This window comes from Scaptodrosophila lebanonensis, unplaced genomic scaffold (genome assembly GCF_003285725.1).
Source record: "Scaptodrosophila lebanonensis strain 11010-0011.00,11010-0021.00 unplaced genomic scaffold, SlebRS2 tig00000072-arrow-pilon, whole genome shotgun sequence".
In the NCBI taxonomy this organism is placed as follows: Eukaryota; Metazoa; Arthropoda; class Insecta; order Diptera; family Drosophilidae; genus Scaptodrosophila; species Scaptodrosophila lebanonensis.
Window position 1 is genome coordinate 4,835,941 of NW_022060558.1, and position 25,643 is coordinate 4,861,583.

Sequence of the window (25,643 nt, forward strand, 5' to 3'; positions counted from 1 at the left end):
CAATGAATTTGAAGTTGTAATACTTGTATATGTATACTTTTTGGAAAATGATATCAGATTTTAATTCATTTAGTAAATACTTGTAAATACGTATGAATAAAAGCAGCAATTTCTTAAAAGCAATCCCGTCCGTCACAGTCGTAAAAGGTATGTGGAAGATTTGTAGCTATCTGTTAAAATACACACGTACTAGAAACGCCTAGCCTAGAAGAACTCGACGCGAACCCAAACGCGAAACTGCGACTTGTCGCACATTTCTACATTCCTCTACATCGTCTGCGGAAACGCGCTTCAACTTATTTTGCGTGCGAACCCAACGTTGAGGGGACACAATGTGGCTGCTTCACTTTTAATTTCCTAAAATAATGAAAAATTAAAATGCCGGAAAATTGAATTTGAAAAATGGAAATGCCTGGCATACATGTAAATACATAGTACTATACTCGCATATAGTATGTATATTTGGCAACGTGAGAAATGCGCGCAGAGAAACGCATGTGAAAAGCGGAAATTTATGTGCGCCAAAATAAACACAGACACCGCGTGGGAATTTAATGGAATCGTTTGAAGGTAATAAATGAGGGAGGATGCATACAAAGAGCTTCCCACACAGTGGAGAGTGTGTATTCAATGTGTGTGCGAGTTTTTGGGCCAAAGGAACTGGCTTCTCGCTCAGGAATATTAGAGCATTTTAGGCTCAAAGTTTAGAAAAAGTGTGTTTCATGAAGAACTAAGCACTTGAAGTGCTCTTTCAACATTGGCAACAATGTCGGAAACACTACATCGATGTCGGTAAAGTTAAAGGCTTTGGGTTTTAGTGGTTTTTGTCGTGCTTGCAACAGCTCAGGCAGCAATCTCTTCTTTTCGTTCTCTGGGGCTCAATCTCCCCCAAAGCAAGGCACAGCGCCAAACGACAACAGAGTGTGGCTGTGGGTTGCCAGTGAAGTACCGTCACGACGGCAGGAGCTGCAGAAGCTGCAGGGGCTTAAGCGCTGAGGGGAGAAGTGCAACAGCATCAAAACAAAAACAAATTGTTGCGTACTTAGAGGCGCCAACGTGCTAAACAGCAGCGAAAGTTTTCCTTTTGATTGCCTGCCAACCAAGGCGTTCCGTGCAGATTTGCGAAGTTAAACATTGTTGACATTGCGCCTAGGGTTTCTGCATAGGGTTGCGCCCTGTCTGTGTAACCTCGTGCATTTTATGGTTAGAAAGTAGAACGAATTTTATTGAGGAAATACTTAAGAGCGCACCATCACGCGTCACAAAAGCAGCAGCCACGCACCATGAACATTCATAAATGTTTAAAATGTTTAAAAATTATATAATTTCATAATCGGTATATATATTTTGTTTATATATTCTCTTTTATTTTCCGACTTCCAAAATATCGTTATTACAAGTATTTTTAGATAAATAGAAAACAAATGTAAAGCAAACAGTTGCCAAGCAAGATTCATTACTGTCTAAAAGGTCAAGCCGAGTGTTGAATTTAGGCAGAGCATCAAAAAGGCCATTTAAAATGCCTAAGCAATACAAATGCAAGGACTTACTTTCAGAGCCCATTGCCCGCTTTTAGGCGCCATCACCTGTCTACACACATTTTCTAGCTCAAGGCAACGCATGCATAGGTGTGAAAAACGTGCCTGCATAGAGGGTGCAGCTGGGTGTTATGCAATGAACATTGTACGGTGGCCGCACGGCACCAACAATTTATTTGTCCACACTAAACTATATAACGTTGAAAGGCTTTATGGACTTTATTGCTTCTTCAATACGCTTGTTTTGAATTCAAAAAATTTTAGTAGTAATATTTAAGCACCTTTAAAAAATAAATAAAACAAATATCAGTTGAAGAGAATCGCATATTTTCAATTGAATGTGTGAAGTACCAACTGAAAGGGAGACCTCTAAGCCAGGAGAGTATGCCTAAGGATTCATTTGGCCAACACATATACAAGTAGTAACAAGTAGAGAAGCCAAAGTCGGGTGCGCCGACTATGAAATACTCTGTACCTATGTGTAGAATAATTATGCGTGTATGTGTGTGCCTGTGTATGTCTTGTGTGTCTGTGCAAAGCAGTAACAACAACAACAGCTGACAGGGCAGTGATTGGGCAAAGATGACATATATAGCTATAACTTCCTGTTAAATCGGCCTCCATTCCAAAATACACATTTTCTGCGTATTCACTTAAGGCACCTGGGACTAAAATTTGGTGTTCCTAGGTCTTATAGTGCCCGAGATATAGGCGATTATACGAATGGAAAATGGGGAAAACCCCCATAGGGGGGAAGTGTGGGAGAAAATCAAAAAAAAATAAAATAAACTTGCACAGCGGACACACATAAGCCATCTTTGTGCAAAATTTGGTCTCTAGGTCTTATAGTCTCTGAGATCTATGTGTTCATACGGACAGGACGGATAGACAGGGCTAGATCGACTCGTCTTGTCATGCTGATCAAGAATATATATATACTTTGTGGGGTCTGCCACGCCTCCTACTGCCTGTTACATTTTTCAGCTCGCGCAAACCTAATATACTCTTGTACATTTCATGTACAGAGTATAAAAATTGTGCTTAATCAAATCTGTAGTTTCCAGGAGGAGCTTTTAGAAGCTGGACAATTACATGAACATTATGTATGCAAAGTTTAAGTGGGAATTGTTGAGAATATTAAAGAAATTATATAGGGGGTGGGGGAGGAGTGCATTGTCAGTTGGTAAATGAGACTAAGAGACTCTATAGACCAAGTTTGGTCAATGCGGGCTCAGTCGTTTCCAAAATCCCTGCGTCTATTTAAACAGAGGGACAGAGAGATTACAGAGTTTCCAAACCCAATATCCTTTTATCTTTCATGTAAAAATCGTTCCCAAGATTGGGAAACAGAGGCCGGTGTAACTGTTTTGCATTTAATTCACATATTAGGCTTACTGGTGCTTGCATTTTTATGGCAATTATCCAGGCGCCACTCACGCAACGATGTTTGCAACGAATTGTTGCGGTTAATTGCGCCCAAGCACGCACAGCAAAGAAAAACACAAAGCTCTTGAGTAAATATAGCTTAGCTTAAGTTTAGAAATGCCACTTCGTTGTAGAACGAACTTACAGTTAAGGAGTTCCATTTAAGTAGTTAGGACTGTACCTGAACAACACCTTCAGAGCAAGCTTCTAAGTCACGTGCTCACATGTTGCGGCTATGACTTTTTGATATGGGCTTCTTACACACTCACAGACACCATAAGTGCCTGTAAATGGTAGTAGAGGGTATGGGCTTATGTCCATCATGTTTGCTGGTCTATTCACTGCCACTCCTCTTACATTTTTTTGTTTGAATCAATATTTCTTGCAACATGCTTGCATGCACAACACCACTTGGCTACACTCTGTTGGCCAGCTAAAGTTTTTGTTGCCATAAAAATGTCCAAAATGTTGCCATGCATATCTCTTTCGACTGGCTCTCAGCTTGCCTTCACCACATACTCGCACACTTGCAAGATTTCATGCGTTTTTTACGACCTTCATTGAAGCTCGGGGTATGCGGCTGCTGTTTCCCATGTTTAGGGGCCGCTTTCAAAAGCATAATTTGACAGCAAATTGTTCAGTTTATAACTACTAAATACTCGTATGCCTGTTCGCCCGTTCTGTGTGCTCTACTCGTATTATGCCTGGTCATGCAAAATGCGGCGCATGCATACATTGTTGCATACATGCGGGGATGCCACAAATTGTGCAACTTGAAAATGGCTCCAGCAGACAACAGACATCTCTTGCAGTTTGCAGTTTCGGCAACAAAAACTCCACAGACATTTTTCAAGTGGCCGTTTAAAGCTTGACTATTGCTACAAAGTTCGCATGTGTGTGTGCTTATGTTTGTGTGCGTGTGTGTGTGTGTCTGTGTCAGCGTGTTCGGGTTCGAGAGAGTTGATGGCCGGGGCACGAGCTCAAGTTGTGGGTGCTTGCATGTCTGTTTTAATGCCAAAGCAAGCTTTCCTTTTGTTGCATGAAATGAAATCTCTTAATTCACACAAATTTCACTCGACTTAAGCGGATTGGCTGTGGGGATAAGCGATATAAATTCAGAGCAACAAAAGTATTAAAGCGAATGAATTAAAACTAAATGTTCATGCGAGAAAACATTTGGAAATGTTATTTTTGGCGCTTTAGTTTAAGAAAGAATTTATTATGAGGACAAATAAACATTAAGGTGGAGACAGAGAGACAAAGAGGTAGGAGAGTCTTTCTAATCTGACCAGCTCTAAGAATAAACTAAACTCAAAACATAAGCCCGAAGAATTGCAAATAATATTAAGGCAAATTTGGGGTTCCCTTTCTTTATACTAGTTTTGTGTGAATGTGTGTTACACAGAAAAATATAATTATTTTAATAATAATTATTCTTGACCAGTATGAAAAGACGAGTCGATTTTGCCATGTCCGTCTGTATGAACGCAAAGATCTCGGAAATTGTAGGAGTTGGAATAACCAAACTTGAAATCTAGATTCTTCGAAACTTGACAAAGCGGAAGTTATGAGTTATTTTATAAAACTTCGTTCGTATTAGCACCTAGATCTCAGATCCAATAAGAGCTACTTGTAGAAATGTGGCACTCAAATGCCTTATAAGAGTACATATTACAAGTGCACTTCGGCATTTGTATGCTAAATATTGTGTCTCCATCTAGTCTCTGAGATTTAGGTATTCGTACGGACGGACAGGCAGACAGATAGGGATAAATGGACCTATCTTGATATGCTGACTCAGAATTAATTATTTGTGGGGTCTGCCTCCCTCCCAACCTTATATACTTTTGTACCCTTCATGTATTTAGTAGTATAGTACATATAGTAGTATCGTACATATAGCCTTTTACCTTTTGGGTACAGGCTATAAATAGACATACATAGTACTTCTTAAATTCGACAATTTGGCAGTAGTCGAGATTGCTAGTTTAATAATATGATATCTTTTTCTGTCAAATAGAGTAGTGCTATAGTGCGGAATCTCTATGCAGTGACTCAGTTAAAATATGATACTTTATGCTGATGGAGAACTCTATAAACTACTACGCATAAACCTCAGCAAATAACATTGGATAAGTGGGTAAATGTAAATGCGCAGCTCAGCTACTCGTCGCCGGCACTTTTATTACAAAATTCATAAAAGGAATTTTGGCGATTTAGTCAACTATTCCGCCCCAGCTTCAACGCCCCACTAGTTGTCTGCACTTACTCTATGCACAAAAGTTATTTTTGAGGATTAAATGGAGTGCGTTGTAGGGGTGGCCACGGAGACAGTGCTTTAAGGTGCCGAAGGATGCACTGGACAAGGATTGCTACACGAATTGGCAAATTACAGTGACTTGCTCGCTCTCGAATGCTCAAAGGGACTTTCAGGTAATTTGAACTAACTCTCACGCCCATGTCTGTGTACTGTGCTGCAGAGTCGCGGTCTGCATTTGGGGAGCTGGTTCTCGGGCCAGGCAGGGACGACTATGTCATACAACAGCGTTTTGGTTAACCAAAAGTTACGCGTTGGCCTCTGTTCTGTTGCTCCTCATGCCACTTTTGGCCATGAAGCAATTTGAGTGCGGCAGCGCCGCGTGGGTTGACACGCCGCCCGGTGTTATGCAACATGTATTTGCTTTGTATTAGCGTGTCCTTGTGCTCGTTGTCGGCGTTGTCGGCGTTGCCGCCGTGCCACCACTTTCGCTGTCGGTGTCGCTAGAGGTGAGACAGCAATGCTTTCAACACAGTCGGGCCAACGTGTCATATAAATTAGAGGCAATGAAGAAATTGCAAAATTTATTTGTCTCTGGGGAGCTGCAGTTGCCAGCGAAGGTGCCAAAGGCAGCGAGGAGTGGCCGATGTATTATAAAAACGTCTGTACATTGTACGTATGTATTATGAGTTTCTCGTGCCTGCATGCGTGTGTGTGTGTGTGTGTGTGTGTGTGTCTGTGTACAGTATGTATGGCCTGTGGCTTTGCTCGTTATTGCCTGTTAAGCTTCACTGCGTTCAGTGGTGGGGTTTTTTCTTGTGTGTGGCACATACTTGTATGTGTGTATGTGTTTGTATATAAATGGTGGGTTGGATCATATTTGCTGAACTCTCTTGGGGTGTAAATTAATTGAGAGTTGCCTATCAACAGTTATTAGGAAGTTCATTTTTCATCAGCTTGTCTTTGCGTGTTGTGGCGCAAATATTTGGATACGGCTTCATTCAATATTTCCTCACCAAAAACATTTCATAAAATAAAATTATGTGAATGTGTTGAACAATGTGGATGTGTTTCCATGTAGGCTGGGACCTTTCTGACCGGGAATGTAAATATTTGATTATAGTATTTAAATAACATGCAATTATTCATCTTAGACAACATATGCAGGCAATCATAGAATCAAATGTCTTTATAAAAAGTGAAAGAGCACGTGTTAAATCACGTGTCAAATCACATGTTATGTATGAACAGCACGACGTGTGTTTTAGTGGACATAGTCTGAGCGCTAGTTTTTGTCTTGAAACCGTGCAAAATGAGAATTATGTAGTCATATCGATGAGTGCCATATCTCTGGGGTGATAGAAGAGTTTATTTACAGTGTATGCCATAAAGAACTAAAGTCTTGCTGTACGGCTTTCTAGAACTTATTAAATGGACTGGAAGCTGCTTCATTTTATTAGTGCAATATTTTTATAAACGACATAAAGCAGTTAAAAATGTAACGACTAGGGCCATATTTTGCTGCTGATTAGGCACGTTGTCGCAAGCAACAACTTAGCTTTAATGGCTTTCATTTATAAGCCCGCTAAACACAAAATACTTAGACGGGCCAAACTTGACAAAGTTTAGAGCCGGCACCGACCGTGCAAGTCAATTAAGAAACTTAAGGAAGGCAGCTGCTTCAGTCGGAACAATACAGGTAGACAACTAGTCGCACCTACACAGACGCATGCATGTGTTAATTTCCATTAGCAACAAGCTACAAGCCTGCCACCAAAAAGGTTTTATTACATTTACATTTTATGTGCACAATTGCCCCGAAACTGGTGACTGGTGACTGGCGACTGGCTACCCACTTGACGGCGCTTCACTTGATTCTATCCCTAGGGTATATGTCCGTGCGTGACTGTGTGTGTATGTGCGTGTGTGTGTGTGTGTGTGTGTGTGTGTGTGTGTGTGTGTGTGTGTGTGTGTGTGTGTGTGTGTGGACCACTTACGACACACTCAAAGACAAATGGCCACCTGCCTGCTCTTCCTTTAGGCTTTCTCTGCTAACTGGCAGCAACAAAAATCTAATTAAGAGCAGCCATGACGGCGGCGTTAATGCGTGGGCATAAAAACAAAAGTTTGTCAAGTCGCGTATTCGCAATTGGCTTTTGTTCATTAGCGGGTGCACAGTGGGCGGTGGTTGGTGGGTGGTGGGTGGTGGGTGGCGGATGGCGGGCGGTTGCCGAACACTATACACCAAGCACATGCTTCAAATTTATGTATGAGAAAGTTTGTGGAAAAGCATATTAAGTATACCACATGTTGGGTAAATCAAATGAGAAGCTTTGGGCTAGCGGACATTTTGGCAAATACATTTTTTCCGCCTAAGCACAAAATGGCCCAAAGGCCAACATTTACGTAATACGAAGTTTAAAATAATTCTTTGCTTGCCAAATGCAAAACGGAAGCGCCAAATTTTTAATTGGATTTCGGCGCATTTTGTTTGGCAGTTGCTTCATATTTTTTGTTTTCATTTCCATAAATAATTAAACGTTGCGCTGTGTGTGTCGACAGTTAGCGGCGTTTTCTTGTTGTGTTGCCCAAGCCCATCGCTTCGTATCCATGCCATGGATTTGCGTTGAATTTACGAAGTTGAAACCGGCGCTGCGATTCCCGCTGTGGATCCTAGCCGTTCAGTTGCGGCGCTTCTCCTATTTGGCTTTTGAATTTATGATTTTTAAGATTAGATTTGTGGGCTTCGCGCTACCTTTTTGTGTATTTCTCTGTGTGGGTAGTTTTCTGTTTATGTTTGGATTGCTGTTTCCGGCATTATGCAAATTGCCTTTTTATAATGCAATTTTTTGTAAGACGGAAGGAAGCGATTTCTGTTGCCTTTGCCAAATAATGTTAATTTTATCTACTAATATTGACTGTGAATTTAAAATGTATTCGTACGCAACTACATTATTTAAATACTTTATATTCGAATATATGCACATATATACATACAAATTAAACTAAATGTTGTTAACTACTTTAATAACTAAGGGCATCAATCTAAGCATCTTCTTTTCGTTTTCAATCCGCTCCTTATTAAATTAAAGCTGATACTTTTCCATTATAAATGAATGTTATTCATTATAGAATAATGTTTTAAAAAATATTATATTTTTTTACATTAAATGATTAACTATAACTTGAGTTATATGTATATCTAGAGAAATCAACTCAAAAAACACATTAATTATAATGAAATGAAGTTATGCCGAAAAAACAGTTCGAAAATATGAGTAACACGTGATACTGCTCAGATAAAATTATTAACCACTTCTTCAGTGTTTAAGACTGTATTTCAGCAGAATGTTAATTTATCTCGATTTGAAATGCGCCCACAGGAAATGGCTGAGCGGCGTCTGATAAAACGATCTGGTGATGATGGTCTTATAGAATACATTAGATGGTTGCTCTGAATTCATGTCTTTATTTTTACATTACATAACACCTCGTTAATAAACATCCTTTAGCTGCATACCAAAATAACATACCAACCAACATATCAACATACAACCAAACAATAAGATCCTTTAAGGGATCTGTTGTAGTTTAAAATATTTTGAAAGCCTCCACCACATTCAGCTGGTTGCCTAACATCGACAACAAAACGTTTCACTTTATTAAACTAGATGTCAAACATTTCTAAAACACAAAGTGTTACATCATATTTTATAAGCATTTTTTCACACACGCTGTCAAAACAGCCACAAAAAGTGAACTTTCATGTACACACATCCTCAATGTTAGCCAACACATAAGCCTGGCCGAAACTATATATCTGAAAACTGAAACGCAACATAATTCAGTTTATTTAACAAATTGACTGCCAGGCGCACAAAACTTAAAAAAAGGCGCCCAAGTCAGCAGAGTTAGCCCACATACACACATCCACACAAACACACATATAGAGCAGAAAGTTGTGTGTCGGTGGCGTTTGAACAAATGAAAATGAATGAATGAATAAGTGTAACATATGCAAATTGAGAAATCGCTTAGGAAAGTACTTTTTGCGGTGCCAAAAGCTGGCTTTCGAATAATTGGCCCAAATGCGGTGCCAAACAGCTCGGTGGCGACTACACGACGGCCTCACACATAATATACTGTACTACGGTTATGCCTATTTAATCACGAAATTTAGAATTCAAGAAATCGGATCTCCCACCTATTCTGATAATATACTATGTCTTTACTAAACTTGAGATGATACTATGACAAAATATTTGAGTTAAATGCTAAAATAACATTTTAACTAAAATCAGACAGTCTGTTACAAATAACTATAAATAAATTTGTATTTGGATAGCTCTTGAATTATTGCTGTGTAATAACTGGAAGAATCTGGAGATCTTAAATTATTGAAGAAAGAGGAGGCATTCGTTGAATTAAGCTTTTGAAGACAATTGGAGACAAGAGAGAACACTGCAGTCGAACAAGCCCGACAGTAAAATAGCCTGTAAATTCCACAAAAAAGGAAAATTAAAAAACATCAGAAAAAAAACACAAACTCGTCCTTTCTCGGACTTAGGAGAATCTAGTTACCAAATTTGGTTTTTCCAGCTCTTATACTTTCTGAGATTCTTGCGTTCATACAGACGGACGGACACGACTATATCGACTTGTCTTGTCATCCTGATATGAATATATATATTTTGTGGGGTTTGCCATGCCTCTTTCTGCCTGTTACATACATTCGCACAAAACTAGTATATCCTTTCACCCTTTGGGTACATGGTATAAAAAGAACGCTCAAGAGTTGTTTCTTAAAGTCTGGCAACACTGTGCCAAGTAAGGGAAATAAATAAAGCTGGCTGCGTCAGACACGAAATCATGAATCAATTTTCTAATGTAACACTGGCAAAGAACAAGTGTTTTTGATGTCCCTGCCGTTTCAATTCAAGAACTATTCCTGCTTTAGTGCCAGCATAAACGCAATACAAATAACATATGTACTACGAGTGTGAGAGGTAACCGTTTGGGTGTGTGTCTGCATGTGGGAATGTGGTGGGAAAAGCATTGGGTGTAAATCATATAAAACATATAAGGGAAACTGTGGAAAATTTATGACTCCGACAGCACGTTCGTTTTAAAGTCCCCACGGAGTCTACAGTACTTTTGAGCTGTCAAAAAAGCGTAGTCAAGCAAAATGTTATATATTTTGTTCTTTTTTGAAATGCCAAGCACACTTTTAAACGTCTAGGCAGGAGGGAATTTAGCATTCGCCTGCCATGTTGGCACAATAGCATTTTGCAGAAGCTCAACAATTCCGAGCAATTTAAAGAGCCTGCAGTCCGAAAGTGAGTAAATAAAGCCTAACTAAATAAAAAAGAATTATCAAATTAAAGAGCAAGGAATATAAGGACAAAAAATGGGAAATGAGTGCATTCAAAAGTTTTACTCTTGCCTCATCAGTAAGTGGTTGTTAAACTGGTGCCGCTGCCGGCTATTGAGGCACAAAGTCGACAAAAACCAAGCAACAAAAAATGACTATTTGGTGCACAAATTTAAATACATAGTAAAATGTGAGAAACACGCCAGAATTTGCAGTGAAGAGGTAAAAGTTGTGACGCTTAAGCTTTTGAAAACATTTTAAGCTCCTATATATATTGTCCGGCGTTGGATTATAGCATTATAGATAAGCTATGGGCCTATGATAAACATTTAATTTAGTTGTAGAAGGTTATTTTGAAGCCCATCTGATTGCTGAGCATTTACACAAATCGGCCTAATGTCTTACTGATCTGTCTAGCAAAGACAGGTAAGTAAGTAACCGAGTCCATTGTCAATAGTAGTCGAAGCGGCGGCATATTTGTGGGTCCTCTTGTGGTCTGCCCACAAATCAGTCGAAACACCCCATCGCTTTCCAAGAAAAAAGTATCACCCGTGGGCAACAAAGAGCCAGCGCCAAAGTAGGCAGCGGAAAACGAAAAAAAAAAACAAAAACAAAAAGAAAGGTAGAGCTAAGTCGGATCGCCAAGTTCACAAAACAATGCGGGCGGGCGTGTAAATGTGTGCGTGCCGTCGTCTCTGTTTTCTGTAAACGTGTGTCTGTGTGTGTGTGTGTTGCATTATTTATGCGCGCACGACAGCAACAATGGCAACAGCAATAACAATAGAGCCCGCAATAGCAACATGGCCATACAAAAAGGTTAAACAGCAGAACGTGCTAGCTGACAAACAGACGCATATCGCACACACGCACAAACCCACACACACACACACACACACACACACACACACACACATACATACATACGCCCACAAAGGGCCAGCTGTAAGGGCCACATGGCGACAGCGATGGCTAACAAAGGGCAGTTAGTTTTTGACTTTTGACTGCCGTGTTTTTGGACTACCCTTTTTTCGTCCTTCTCCTGCACATATTGCGTGTTTGGGGAAGGGATGGCGGTTGTGATAGGGATGGAATGTGAGGGGCGCCACGCTGTCTGGCTTTTGCATTGGGTTTTTTGGGTCCTTATAAATTATGGACAAAATGCCTGCCCGACTGGCTTTATGGGCGACTGCATGCATGGCTTACAACAATGGCTTTATCACACTTGCAGAAATATTGTACCTTAACTCGACCATATTTTGTAAGAGAAGAGGTTAAATTTAAAAAGACAAACAAATAGTCGATTACTCTAAAAACAAGATTCCCATTTTAGCTAAACGTTTTCCCCAAGTAGCACAAGCTAATTAAAAGTCTAATCACTTTGATTTTGTAAGTAATCTGCTCATCAGAAATACATTTCACATGTATGTACTATATTTACGAACATAACATTCACATCGTAAATTTATGGCGATAGGGTGCACTTTTTCAATAGTATTGCCTTCTTTTCTTTTCTTTAAATAGTAGCTGTACGCATTTATTAAAGTGGTGTTCTTGTTTTGCAGTAGATTTGTCGATATGGGATTCATGGCTGTGTATTCCTAGTCTAATTTAAATTTAGCAAGAAAAGTACGAAAATAGAGTGTCGTTCTGCTGATGTAGGAATTTTTGCTATTTTTGCTAATCGCTAAAAAATCGAAATTATTTTTTAAAATAATATTTAGTTTCGTGGTGCAAATGTCGGTTTTAAAACCTAAAAGGTTCTGCACGCACCCAATAGTTAAAGTGGATATCGATAACAAAGGAGTACATCCACATTTCCAACTTCCAACTAAGATAAAATATCCAGATCTTTAATTTACAACTCCGTTTTATTAATATGTTATCTATGTGAATTAAGAAATGAATTTGTGCGCATCTTCTCTGAGTGTAATGTGAGCTGTGGGTTTTTATTTCCTTTGAAAGCAGTATTATCAGCCTAATTGCTGTATTGTCTGTATGTTTAAGTTTCAGTTAGTGCGTAGTGTTAAATACTACAAGCATCAGTATGCAGTGTGTTATGCCCAACTACTGTCTGACCTTTGCTCATTGCCATAGGCAGCAATTACTTTGAGTTTATGCCGACTGTCTGTTGTGGTTTTAACTTCAAAATTTGTATGCAGGTTGGCAGACCACGTCTAGACCGCATTCAGCAACAATTATGGCTTCAATTGTGAATTAGAACAAGCACCTTTAGCCAGCTGTCTTCTTCCAACTGTGACTCACCAAATGTTGTGGCTTCGACAGTTTAACAAACCATTGCTCCATTTATGCTTCGAATAAAACTCACCTGCAAGTAAATAGAAACACATGTATGTAGAATCTTCATAAGTATAAATGAAAATTGAGGTAGATGTTTTATTTCAGCTTTAAAGTCAAAAATTCGAATGTATCTCGTGGATGCGGTGCGCTGGTTGATCAAGTGTTTTAAGCTTCGCAAACACACGCAAGCACATACAAATGCAATCGGTGTCAGTGGCAGCCAAGTTAATTGCAAAGTGGACGCAGTAGACGAAGAAGAAGAATTGTCAAGTACTACAATGACCATATAATTTCAATATGGTTGTCTGCCATGCAAATGCGCTGCTTAACGATGTTTCCTACTAGCGCTTCGATGTGTATCGTTAAATTCAATTTTCAATTTATAAGACTTTATGCAGCAATGCAGTTCGCTTGTTATCAAAGCAGAGCCACGCTCCCACACTCACACAAACTCACGAACACTGCACACATGTTCATGAACATGCAATAAATTTTGTTAGCAATGGCAAATGCCAAGAGCAGTGCCAGAATAGTGGTGTGTTCGTGAAAGAGTATGGCTTAAGGATGTTTTGGACAATGTAATGCATACATAGATTCAATTACTGTTTTTACACGGTTTGAAAATTAAAAATTTTATATATGGTTACACGGCTTTATTCTATTTACAACGATTCATTTTGCATATGTTCGATGTCTTTTTTTACACGGTTTCTTTTATAAACTGAATCAGGTGTATAATTAGTTTTGTACAATTCGCTGATAAATGTAAGGGTTCCGGATCCGTTGGATCAGCAAAACAAGTCGAATCTAAATCGCGATATTTATTCATCGGTCTATTTCCTATAGTTTTTGAGCTATCGCATCGAGCGTTGGTTTTGATGGAATTCGACCGAATTAGTGAGATCACTTTGATGACTATAAAATGTTCACAAATACTCATGTAAATAACAAAAACCGGTTCAAGAATAACGTAAGCCCTAAGGGAAATATGATATATATAGTAAGTTCGAAACAAATTCTTTCAATTGCAGTATGCTATGCAAGTGATAAATGTAAGGGTTCCGGATCCGTTGGATCAGCAAAACAAGTCGAATCTAAATCGCGATATTTATTCATCGGTCTATTTCCTATAGTTTTTGAGCTATAGTGAGATCACTATGATGACTATAAAATGTTCACAAATACTCATGTAAATAACAAAAACCGATTCAAGAATAACCTAAGCGGGAAATATGATATATATAGTAAGTTCGAAACAAATTCTTTCAATTGCAGTATGCTATGCAAGTTCCAAGTCGTGACTATCTTGAAATTCTCAATCACGATCGCCTCTGGCAGCCATCCCTAAGGAGGAGCGAGCTTGGGCGGTCTAGGGAGTTGCGCATTCCATTGAACGGGACGCAACAATGGCACAGCCGCTGAATGCAATGGCAAGCATGTCAGACCGAGCCGGCGTTGGTTTCGTAGCATTGTCCATTGAAGTGGAATGCATGTGCGCTCTCCCTTCTCATCTTCCTTCCTCCCGCTCTCTTTTCATTTTTCTGGCTCTCTTTGTGCGGGCTTGGTCAGCTGCCAACAAAATGTCTAATGCAAAAGGTAAGCCACTGCAGCAACAACAGAACGCTTTGGGCTTTATCTGTAATCCATGGCATACGAATTGTTTCCGCTGCATGGCCAAGAGCTAAATTTTCTTACCATTGTCAAATGCAAAACTTTCGACTGTGGGTCATATAATAAGTAAATGATTTGTCGTGTGAGCTGCTGCTGCTGCCAGTCCGGCATTTGTCGCTAACGGGTGAACTCTCTGTATGAGATGCAATTCGCTTTGGGCAGCAGGGGAGCAGATACCGAATGTTAAGCCAATGTATTGTGTTTTTTGTGTACGAGTCCACTCAACAGCAAATGAGCTTTGGGGCTAAGGATTGACAATTTAAATGTTTTACTTCGGTGCAGTGGTTTAGGACCACGAGCATTTCGTTCAATTGCTCCAATAGCAGGGAAAAAAATTACTAGGAATTCAATATAAATATGCAAACTTACTCGTTGGCATTGTTAAGTGATTGTTTAATGAATATGTCAGAACAAAAAGCTTGTAACCAAACAATACGAACAAAATGTGGTGTTGTCTCCAATTGTTTTTGTAGCGTTTTCTCTTGTTTAATATTGGATTAAACATGTAAACTTTTATATGCGCTTATTTATAAACGAGTGTTGTTGCTACAAATGATTCACAATATTCATTTTTCGAATCTTGACTCGTGGGTAGGACTCCACGTAATGAGGACTGTTTTTCCAACCGTTTATTTACAAATCTCGATTTAAAAATGCAGATGAAACGGAAATGTTATTTAATGCATTTGGCCTATGTATATTATAATGATATTTGGCGTGTTTTTGTGTTTCTTTGCAAGAGGTGTAGACAGTAAAATATTTGTGTTTTTTTTTTTTTTTTTTTTTTTGTATTCTTCTATTTCAATTATGTACATGTAATCATGTTTGGAAAAACCACAATTTCCATTAAAATTTGCGTTTACGCTTTATGTTTAGTTTATGAATATGCAAACTTGTTCAAATACAACTGGGGTCACGGAGTAATTTCAAAAGGGAGCGTCAAAAAACTCTCCGACTTTATTAAAACACAGGCATATTTATTTTCCTAACTCGTTTTGTGAGCGATTTCAGTTGTTCTTTACCTTAAGTAAGGTCTGATATTAATTGGTTTTCCTTTTCATTAACCTTTTAAGTAGAGGTATGCTTACTTATGTTTGGCCACAACTCTACTGTCCCTACGTGCTTACGACTTGGTTAAACAATTTTGTTAAAAGTTGCAATATACACACCACAATGAAACTGAACGCATCGCATCGCACAGACACTCATACTCAGAGCTACGTGCGTGCATTACAGTCAGATGCTTACTTGAGAGTGCGGCAGGGCTTTGTTTGGTTGCAGTTGACTTTGCCACCTAGAGCGAGTGCTGCAAGTAGCACAGAATTAACCGAAAATTCTTGGAAGACACGTACAGACACGAGCGTCAGCGGAACATCGTGTGGCAAATGAGTGGAGAGGCGCAAGAAGGTGGGCGTAGCCACACGCTAATTGCGCCAAAAAGCCAGTTAATAACACAGAGGAACGTGCGTGGCACGAAAGCGAGCGCGTGGCAAATTTAATTTGTTGCATGCATGTAGAAAACTAATTTTCTTTTTCTCTTCTTTTTTATTCTCATTGTTGTTGCCTTTTCGTGCATGTGTTTGTGTTGTGTTTGTGTGCTCTTTGCTCAATTAGTTGCCAAAATTTGTGCTGTTTGGTTGTTTTATTAAATTACATTTAAGCTTATTTCAAACCGCTAATTAGTTGCGCCTTCATGTGGATGACAACAAAGTGGCAGTTGCTTTTGTTGCTCCTGTTGTATCTGCTGCTAATTAAGCGTGAATTTATGCAAACGCATGTTGCGCATACGCCTCGTTTGCTAGTGCACACACGCACACACACACATACACCTACACATGCAGACGCACACACACAGACACAGACACTATATTCATGCATATATTATTCATGTGACGTCTAATTATGCGCCGCAGAAATGTTGCTCAACAGTCATGCCGGAAAAAAGTGAAGTCCACAAGAGTGTGCAACATATTTTCTCATTCCTGTATACCTGAGAGTTTGCAGTTCGTAATTTACGCTTTGCTCGTCAGCCAACTGTTTGCACCGCTAATGTCCGGCCCAAACGAGGTGGACATTATTTAAAAATTAGCATAAACGCCTAATTGCGTGTGTAATTGTAGGTGAATCATTTATTATTTTTATGCACATCCTATAACAGTTTCGAGGAAAATACCGAAATAGTTTTGAATAAAATATATTGCATATTTTGTTCCGGCTCATAACTAGAATCATTATAAAGCTGGTGAGGTAAACAACTTGAAAACTTATTCTACGGTTAGCTAAGTATTTTGTGCACGACTAATTAGTCATATTTCATAAGATTTTATAAAGTAGCCCTAGAACATTGAAATAAATACAAAAGGAAAAGTTATCCTCACCTGTAGAGTCGTCATATAGCTTTACTGTGTCTTTTAATACCACCTTTATACCTCCATGACCTATCGATGTAGCTTATTGAACTTGAACTAACATGGCAATGGTTACTGAATTCCTGCCGTAGATGAAGTAGGTGCCCTAGCCGAACCAACTCTATTGTATACTCCAGGGGGAGTTGGACAAAGCAAACATCTACGCATTTGTCACTGGGATCTTTATATGGCATCTGCTGGGTATTTTCTTCAAGGTATCCTAATTATGAATGTTGAATCTGATCGCAATTCATTTTAAAAAGTTCGAAACAGCAATCATGTTTAATTTTTGAAACTATCAATCAAGCTGATATAGGAAAACATAACGTCTGCTTGCAATTTAAAGACGTGTTAAACAATTTAAAGCCGTATTTATAGAATAAATGATTTTGCTGATTCAAATTGATATTTGCCTTGCAGGTGAAATTCCTCAGTGGCAAACACAGAGCGTTGTACATTTGGCTTTGAAATCAACATTTCGGTATATAACCACCCGCTTATCGGGACGCATTTAAACAAACAGAAAATGTTGCAGCCTTTTAGGCATTGCATACAGCACGTCCGCATGAATGTATACTCACGTATGAAGGCCGTATTTATTCGCCAAACGGCTCCCAAATACTCACGCACATTGGCATCGTGTAGTACGTATTTCTATTTGATTTGAGACTAGAATGCCAACATATTGCTATTCGTATTGGCCAATAATTCCGAAAACCAAATGATTGGAAATTTGATTGCAGTATAACCAGCAAATACTATGCCAACCTGAATCAATGGATTAAGTGAGCTGCCAAAGAAACATTTGCATGTCTTCCTTCGAATATTTCTAGGAACTCAGTTTAACGCCACCTCTGATGAGCATTCCGATTCCCTAGTTCAAATGAAAAATGAACTTTCTAAGTCGGGCTGCGCAACTTTAACAAACTACCACTACTTGGACTTGGTCCAGCTTAAATAAAATTCTGGTAAGTAGCAGCTGTTGGCGCCCAAAGGGCAGGAAACAACAAAATAATTAATAATTTAAGAGTGTAAAAGTTCAATAGATGTTCCAGCTGACTGTTGTACAAAATAGAGTCTAAGCAGTGTGCACTTGTTGGAGTAAAATTTTGTAATAAAGTCAACTTAATTATAACAACAGCAGCAATAAATGTACAACAACAACAATAACAATGGAGCACGGGTGCAAAGTAAGGCAAAACTTTTGTGTTGCAGCTTTTGTTTTCTTAATGAGCTTACGGCACACGAAGGGTAACAGCAACAACGGCAAAAGCAACAAAGAAAACATTTTCATAAAGTTGCCAAATGTATTTAGTTGAAGACAGGCATAAGACGACGCAGACGTTCTTCCCTCGTTGTGTGGGTGGGCCGCATATGTTGCGCTTACGTTATAACCTTAACGTTGCCGTTACGTTTTTCCTTGTGGTTGTATGTGTGTGTGTGTGTGTGTCCTTGCCAGACGCTGTAACGATGACAATGTAGACAAAGCGCAGATGCTACGCCTGATCCTGTTGCTCCTACAGCTGCTCGCATGCAATGACAAGACAAACGACGCGTCGGATACGGAAAACGGAAGTTGCTTACATAGAAGCGTACTAAAGTCTTAGTAGTAGAAACAAAACGACTTAATGGCAAAAGCTGTAAAAGTATTTGTCATGCCCCCTGGCTGACAGAATTTTGGTTTTTAGGTAAATTTGAGGATTACGTCTGTCTGAGGGCTTACAATTTAAACGAAAATTGCATAATGAGGTAGCAAATGCATTTGCCACGATAATCAAATATACAACTCTTCAACAAATGTATATTTGCTACGCCTAATAACATATTTTGTTTTTAATATGTTCATATATTTCTAAAGCAGCAGTCGCCACAAAATGAATCTGACAAACTACATTTTTCTGATTTCTACTTATATAATAATGGGAGCATTTATAATCCGTAAGTATCTGTAATATTTTCTCTATATAAAAATTGTATTATTTTTTCTTCAATATGACGTACCAGCGGTGATAAAACCAGTTGGTTTGGGATGGTTTGGCAGATAGAACGCAAGAGTTCATGTTAAAATTAAGAAAGAAAAAATGTAAAATCCTATTTGTTTTCTAATTTTATAGAGCAACAAGAGAATTTCACTCTACGTGCTTCAATTATCGGTTTGTAACAAATCAGAATAAAGAAAAGAAAAGCGAACGTGCCTATATAATTATTGCCTTTAATTCCTTTACTGATAATTGCAATACCAACATACGTATGCGGTATACACGTGTACTGTTGGGAAGTACATTATAGGTTTACGTCTGTCTAAGCGTTAATAATTTTCAAGAAAATTGCATAATGAGCCATGAAAATATATTTACCATAATAATGTAGATTTGCTACCCCAACAAAATTATTTATTTTCATTTGGTTTTCATATTTCTAAAGCAGCAGTCGTCACAAAATGAATCTCACAAATTATATTTTACTAATTTCAACCATAAGCATGGCAGCGATTATACTCCGTATGTATCTGTGAAATATTGTCTATATAAAATTTGTATTATTTGTTGTTGTTTTTTTTTCTATATGACATACCAGCTATTATAAAACCTTTTGGATTTGGTTTTCTATGGTTTGGAAGATAAAAGGCAAGGTTATCCGTTAAACAAAGATAGACAAAATGCAAATTTTATTTGTTGGCTTTATAGAGCTACGGATGCATTTTATTCTAGGCGCTTCAATTATCAGTTTAAAACAAATCTGAATAAAGAAAGAAAAGCGAACCTGCCCATACAATTATTGCTTTTAATCATTTACGGATAATTGAAATACAGGCTCACGTATGCTGTAAGTACTGGTGAGCGCAAAAACTTGACAACAATATGGCAACTCTGCCATCCAAATTCGAAATGCGATGCGCTTAAAAGTATGCTGCAAAAACGTTGCTGGTTCAACAATGGCATGCGTCGTGGTTGCGCGTAATTTTTGGCTTGATATACTCAACAATTGAATGGCTATTTTATTGCTGTTGTGAATGTTTATATTGATTATTTCGACAGTCGTAAAAAACATTCACATATACATACTGAGCAGAGAGTATACAAAGAATTTTATAAATTTATTTATCAATGTTGTCGGTTACCGCGCTTCCATCGCCGTTGCCGTTGGCAGCCCATTAAAAAATATGATGTGGGATTATTGATATGTGATATGTGTGTGTGTGTGTGTGTGTTCTGATAGAATTTATCAGAATTTGCTTTAGTTATATGGTGCGTTTTTTTATGGTATGGTAGAACATACGTAGAACATATTAAGCTATTGCATTAGATTACAATTTAATTGTTAGCCATTGCGATATGAATATCGACGTAAATTTGATGAAATTAATACGATTGAGAATTAAAAGAGTTTTGCCATATGCTTTATTAGTCATAACTTAGCCTTAGTATTAATCTATCCATTGCTTGCTTGTGTCAAAGATTCTTACTCAATAGGTTCAGAGAATATGGTAGATAATAATAATGTTTGGAGTAAAATAGAGAGTAGATACTTGTTATAGAACACATTTTATAAAATGCGTCTTTTGATTATTTGATTGATATATAAATGTGGTTATAGTTTCAACTTCATTTCCTCCAACATGCGATAGACTTTTACGAACTTCTTTTCTACCACTTCGGTGAATGCTTTGATCTCGTTGCGGACCACGGAGAGCTCAATGGCCGCATTTGAAAGCGAACTGCCGCCTCCATCTCCGTCGCATTTTTTCGAAAACTTGTCGCTCTCATACCAACAGGCGATGCCATCGACATAATCATCGACTAACTCGGGCGCTGTAACATCCTCCATGAAGGATATGTCCCGCCGCTTGACAAACGAGCTCATCAGCAGCTGCAGAAAATCGCAGTTCCAGTTGTTCTGCTGAAAGTAGAAATACTGCAGTTGCTTCAGACTGTCGAAGAGCGTGATTTTCAACGAGTATATTGTATTTCCCGATATGTCGAGCATTTTTAATTGCGTCTGTTTCTTAAACAAGCCCTCGGCCAGCTCGTGAATATTTGTTGTCGAGAGATTAAGACGCAGCAAGGAGGTGAAACGTCGAAAAGGATTGCCCTGCAAATTGCCGAGGGGATTCTGTGACAAATCCAGGGTTGTCACATTCACTGCCTGTGGTATATGCGGCATTTCTCGCAGCGAATTATTGCGCAGGTCCAACTCATGCACAACTCCGTAAACAGTGAGTCGACGCAGATCGCACCCCTGGGCCACAATGAGCTCTAGCAGGGAAAAGTTCAGAGTCAACTCGTGCAAGATATTGCCCGACAAGTCCAAAAGCGCCATGCGGGGCTGCAACTTAAACAGCTCCGATTCAAAGACTGTGAAGCGATTTCGTGCCAAATTAACGCGTGTCAAGTTCAAATTGCGGTCAAAGATGCCGCGTGGGAAGCCCGTCAGCCGATTGCCCGCCAAGTTTAGATCTAAAAGCTTGCGCATGCCCGCAAACACGCCCAAAGGCAGCTGTTCCAGCTGATTGTCTGCGAGCGATAACTCTTTGAGCTCCTTCAGGGCACTGAAGCTGTGATTATGCAAAGTACGCAGTTGATTGTCCTCCAGATGTAGTGTATTCAAATTATCAGCGCCAAGAAAGATGTTCTTTGGTATATCCTTAAGACGGTTGTGACCGAGAAAAAGGCTCATCAAGTTGCTGGCGCCCTCGAACTGCGGTTTCTCGAACGTCTCCAGCGAGCAGTTCTCCATGCGCAGCAATTGCAGGTCGGGAAATGTGTCGAACATCAGATGCGGTATCTTGGCAATGCTGGAGTTCACGAACGTGAGCATCACTTGCTTGGCAATCGGCGATTGCGACAATATAACATAGTCATTGCGACCGATTTCTACGTTCGCACAAATGCCCGCATTGCAGTGATCCTGCAGCCAAATGCGACGCAGCTGACCGGAGCTGGGCAGAGAGACTGCCGTGGCCATTGGAATCAAAAGCAGCAGCATAAGCAGCTTCAATTTCCACACGAGCCACCATACTGGCCAACGATGGCAGCCACGCCGCATGGCCGCACAACGCGATTGGAACTCCGGCAGCTCCTCTTTATTATTAACCTCAGACGCTTGAGTGGCAGGATTCGATGGATTCGTGCGCGCTCACGACGCGCACGCCACGACAAATCTTATTCAACTGTTCACTGGCACTCGGTGTATTTGCATGACTAGTCTGGCATTTGGGTTTTGGGTGTATGTTGCTGCATTAGCATCCGATTCTGTGTCACCCCCAAAGCCCCAGAGCAAATGCTGCGGGTTGTTCAATTACAGCTCTTAAAATAAAAAAGGGGTTAAGTTAAGCGCGCTGATTTGCGATCCCCTGCTGTCATAGTCTCTATCGCTATTTGCCTCCATCTCTGTCCCTCTTATTTGGCTGGCTGCAGATTTGGTTCTGCAAGTTAATTGCCAGCATTATCTGTCGCTCGACAATACTGATTTAATTCAATTAAACGCCCTGGCATTGTTTGGGTTACTTTGAATTGGATCTTGCTTATGCACTTGATGGTACAGTTTTGTATTGCTCGTAGTTTTGTGCCACATTTTGAACTTTCGGTTTCATTGGTTGGTCTGTTGGTTAGAATTATTTTATTTCTTCGCAACTATTTTACTACTTTTTCATACATACAGACTATAGTCTATAGTATGTTTGTTGTGTTGTCTGCCTGATGAAAATGAATGTTTTTTAAAGTAGGAAATGCCAAAATGGTCAGGGGCCAGCACGCAAGCAAATCTTTAGTGCACATGGCAAAATATAATGTATGCACGAGTATAGTATTTCAAATGTAATGTAATGTATTCTGAAATTTATTGCAAACGACAAAATTTAATGAGTATCTATAAATATAAATAATATAACTAAGCGCATTGACTCCAACTAAATACGTTATAGCATCGATTTGAACAAGCCTCTGCACACTCAGATCAGTTAGTTTATGTCTAGATTAGCAATCTCCACCACTTTGTTGTAAGCCAATGAGCTACTTAGATGCCATCGAAAGGCAAAATTTTGCTTAGGTAAAACTTGTTTGTGACTATACTGACCCAGTTAGCGATGAACGGGCATGTATCTAGCTCCTTAGCTATTTTAATTGATTACTTCAAGATCTTTGGCGAGTTGACTGAACTGCCTTTTAGCCCAAGCTGACAATATGTAACTGAGCCTCTGCCATTCGAAGAAATTGCTGATTGCAATCATAGCTCCAGTTGATCTCCAAATGTTGGCGTATAAAAGCATGCGCACAACTTCAAATGCCCAACAGTTTCCAATCATGTCGGCAACGACCAAAATATTGGGTAAGCAAATATAAGTTATATAAAAAATTTTGCTCCACTTGACTCTGAATTGTTTCATTTAAGTGCTCTTCGTGTTTCTCGCAATCAACAATGGTGTCGACTCTCGTCTCTCGGCCAAAAGACGCACGCTGGGCACAGGACGCAGTGCAGCCGAAAACTCAGACTCGGGCCCACAAATCGTCATCTACTCTCAGGGCGATTCGCACACGAAGGACAATGAGGAGCCCAGTTTTCATGAGCCGCAGATTATGGAGCCTAACGCAGGCGATAAAGATAGTCGCAAGGTTCCGGACTATCTTTACTCCAATGCCATACCAGTGATGAACGATCAGAATGTTAAGTATATGCTGCCACAGCTTTCGGGCTACCCTCTGGCTGCGTATGGCCCACCCATAATGTCGAACAACAATAACAACAATGTTCGCACCAATACTGTACCCGTCTATGTGGTGCCACGCGTTCAGTTGGGCTTCAATGTGCAGGGCCAAACAGGCATCAATTGGCCCGGCATTAACTTGAATCTTCTGCAGAGTCAAATGCCCATCAACGCTGCCGAAAAGGAAGAGTCACTGCAGACCACTGCTTTCCTGCCCATACCAGTGCCAGGTCCACCAGGGCCACCCGGTCCACCAGGACCACCCGGACCACGAGGTAAATCTTCATACTATATTGGCAACTTAATTTAAAAGCTATACTAAGTAGTCTGAGCGCCACAGTTTATGAGTTTATTATAATCCTCACCATACTTATCCCAAAATCTGTTCAATATGTCACATGGCTGCCATAGTTGAAGAACTGTGGCGAAGAAGGGGATGGGTAGAGGGTATACAAATGTCGGTCTGGCGCATCTTTAACTATCTGCACATATTCTTGCGTATTAACAGGTTTGCCTGGCGCTCGAGGACCGACAGGACCACGTGGACCGCAAGGCTCTTCCGGTACCTCAAATAATAACAATGCGGCACAAAACCAAAATCCCAGCGTGTGGTTCGCCAATAAGCCGCAGTACAATGAAAATCTTTTGAGTGGTTATCAGAGTTAAAGCAAATAAATTGCCAGTTATAAGATGAAATGGTTTTTAATTTCGTGGTTTCAGGCAAATCGAAAGAGAGAATCGATAGGCAAATAGAGATAGATTTAAAGAAAAGTTATTTCTGTAAAAATATAGTCATTCTGCCATTACACAGAAATTCTGATTTGTTTGCTTCACTTAAAAAATTAGGAGCATATGATCTAATGATGAGGGTCGAAAATTAAGGCCTTTAACGACAAAACAAAAATCAGAGAGGAAGGATAGCTATTAAGTAAGAGGTTGTGAATAATGTTTTTGTTACAAGCCACGTATGTATTCTCTGCTACCAGCCATTTGTTTAGTAAATTGACGCAGTTTCCAAATACTGCTTCAAATCTATGTGCTATCAAAAGCCTTCCAAAATGGAACACTGATTTGTTTTTGCTTGTGTTTCATTATTGTAATAAAAAATCTAAAATCTACGTAAGATAACATTCTGAACACGCAATATATTTCCAATCTTAAGCTAAAGGAAACAGGAGTTTTGCTTAGGATTTAATATTAATATTAAGTTGGTCTCGACATCTGTGCTCGTCAAAATGAAGCTCTTTATTTAATCACGATGACTCTAAAACTAGGGAAGGAGTTATAATTGAAACAGACAGGAGAACACGGTTCACGATTCCCCATAATACGTGTCATCGACTTACACAGCAAAAACAATTACCTTGAGGTTTAAAAACACTTTCCACATGCAACTGTTGGTAATTTATAAGGGGATCGGATTGATGTTTTTAGTATATTCTTTAAAGGATCTTTGGACTACTTGATAAAAAAGTGTACAATCTCTAGCAATTTGAGCCACTTCCACATACGTATGCAACATCTGCTCAACAATCAGACATCAGGTGCGTGCAGACGCCATTTTCGCATTTTGTGAGCAACCGTCGCGATGGCTCTTTCACATAATCTGGTTGTACTCGTGCTGTTGTCGTTATGGCGGGTCAGACAATAAAATGTCTATATACTCGTGAGTATATTTATCTATATTTCTGCGCACTCGTGTTTGATGTCGTTTTGATACAGACACACACTCTCTGAGCATGATTATTGTCGAGTATGTGTAATTTACATAGATTTTGATAGCGAGCTCGCTGTCTTTTGGGGTGCCCATTGACGGCTTTTCAATTGGCGACGGCACCGTCACCGTCATCAGCATCAGCATCAGGACCGGCACCGACACCGGCACCTGGTAACCAGCGAAAACAATAACAACAGCAACGGCAATAATCAACTGTCCATTGTTATGTTTTGGTTGTGCGCTCTCCTCCCCCCT

General features: G+C 39.5%; 3 protein-coding genes and 2 long non-coding RNA genes across 7 annotated transcripts in view; 3 read left to right on the forward strand and 2 right to left on the reverse strand.

Annotated features, from left to right (window-relative positions):
• Positions 1 to 25,643, reverse strand: part of LOC115625534 (furin-like protease 1) — a 223,334-nt gene that overhangs the window by 29,200 nt on the left and 168,491 nt on the right. The window lies entirely within an intron of this gene.
• Positions 18,869 to 19,171, forward strand: LOC115625539. Its single transcript, XR_003995532.1, has 2 exons — positions 18,869 to 18,906; positions 18,973 to 19,171. It is a non-coding gene; the product is annotated as an uncharacterized LOC115625539 (long non-coding RNA).
• Positions 19,359 to 19,743, forward strand: LOC115625538. Its single transcript, XR_003995531.1, has 2 exons — positions 19,359 to 19,469; positions 19,546 to 19,743. It is a non-coding gene; the product is annotated as an uncharacterized LOC115625538 (long non-coding RNA).
• Positions 20,347 to 22,044, reverse strand: LOC115625537 (leucine-rich repeat-containing protein 15). The gene has a single exon (XM_030520615.1). It carries the CDS (start codon positions 22,012 to 22,014, stop codon positions 20,560 to 20,562), a length of 1,455 nt encoding a protein of 484 aa, XP_030376475.1. The 5' UTR covers positions 22,015 to 22,044; the 3' UTR covers positions 20,347 to 20,559.
• LOC115625373 lies at positions 23,271 to 24,337 on the forward strand. Its single transcript, XM_030520410.1, has 3 exons — positions 23,271 to 23,295; positions 23,359 to 23,946; positions 24,198 to 24,337. Exons 1-3 carry the CDS (start codon positions 23,271 to 23,273, stop codon positions 24,335 to 24,337), a joined length of 753 nt encoding a protein of 250 aa, XP_030376270.1.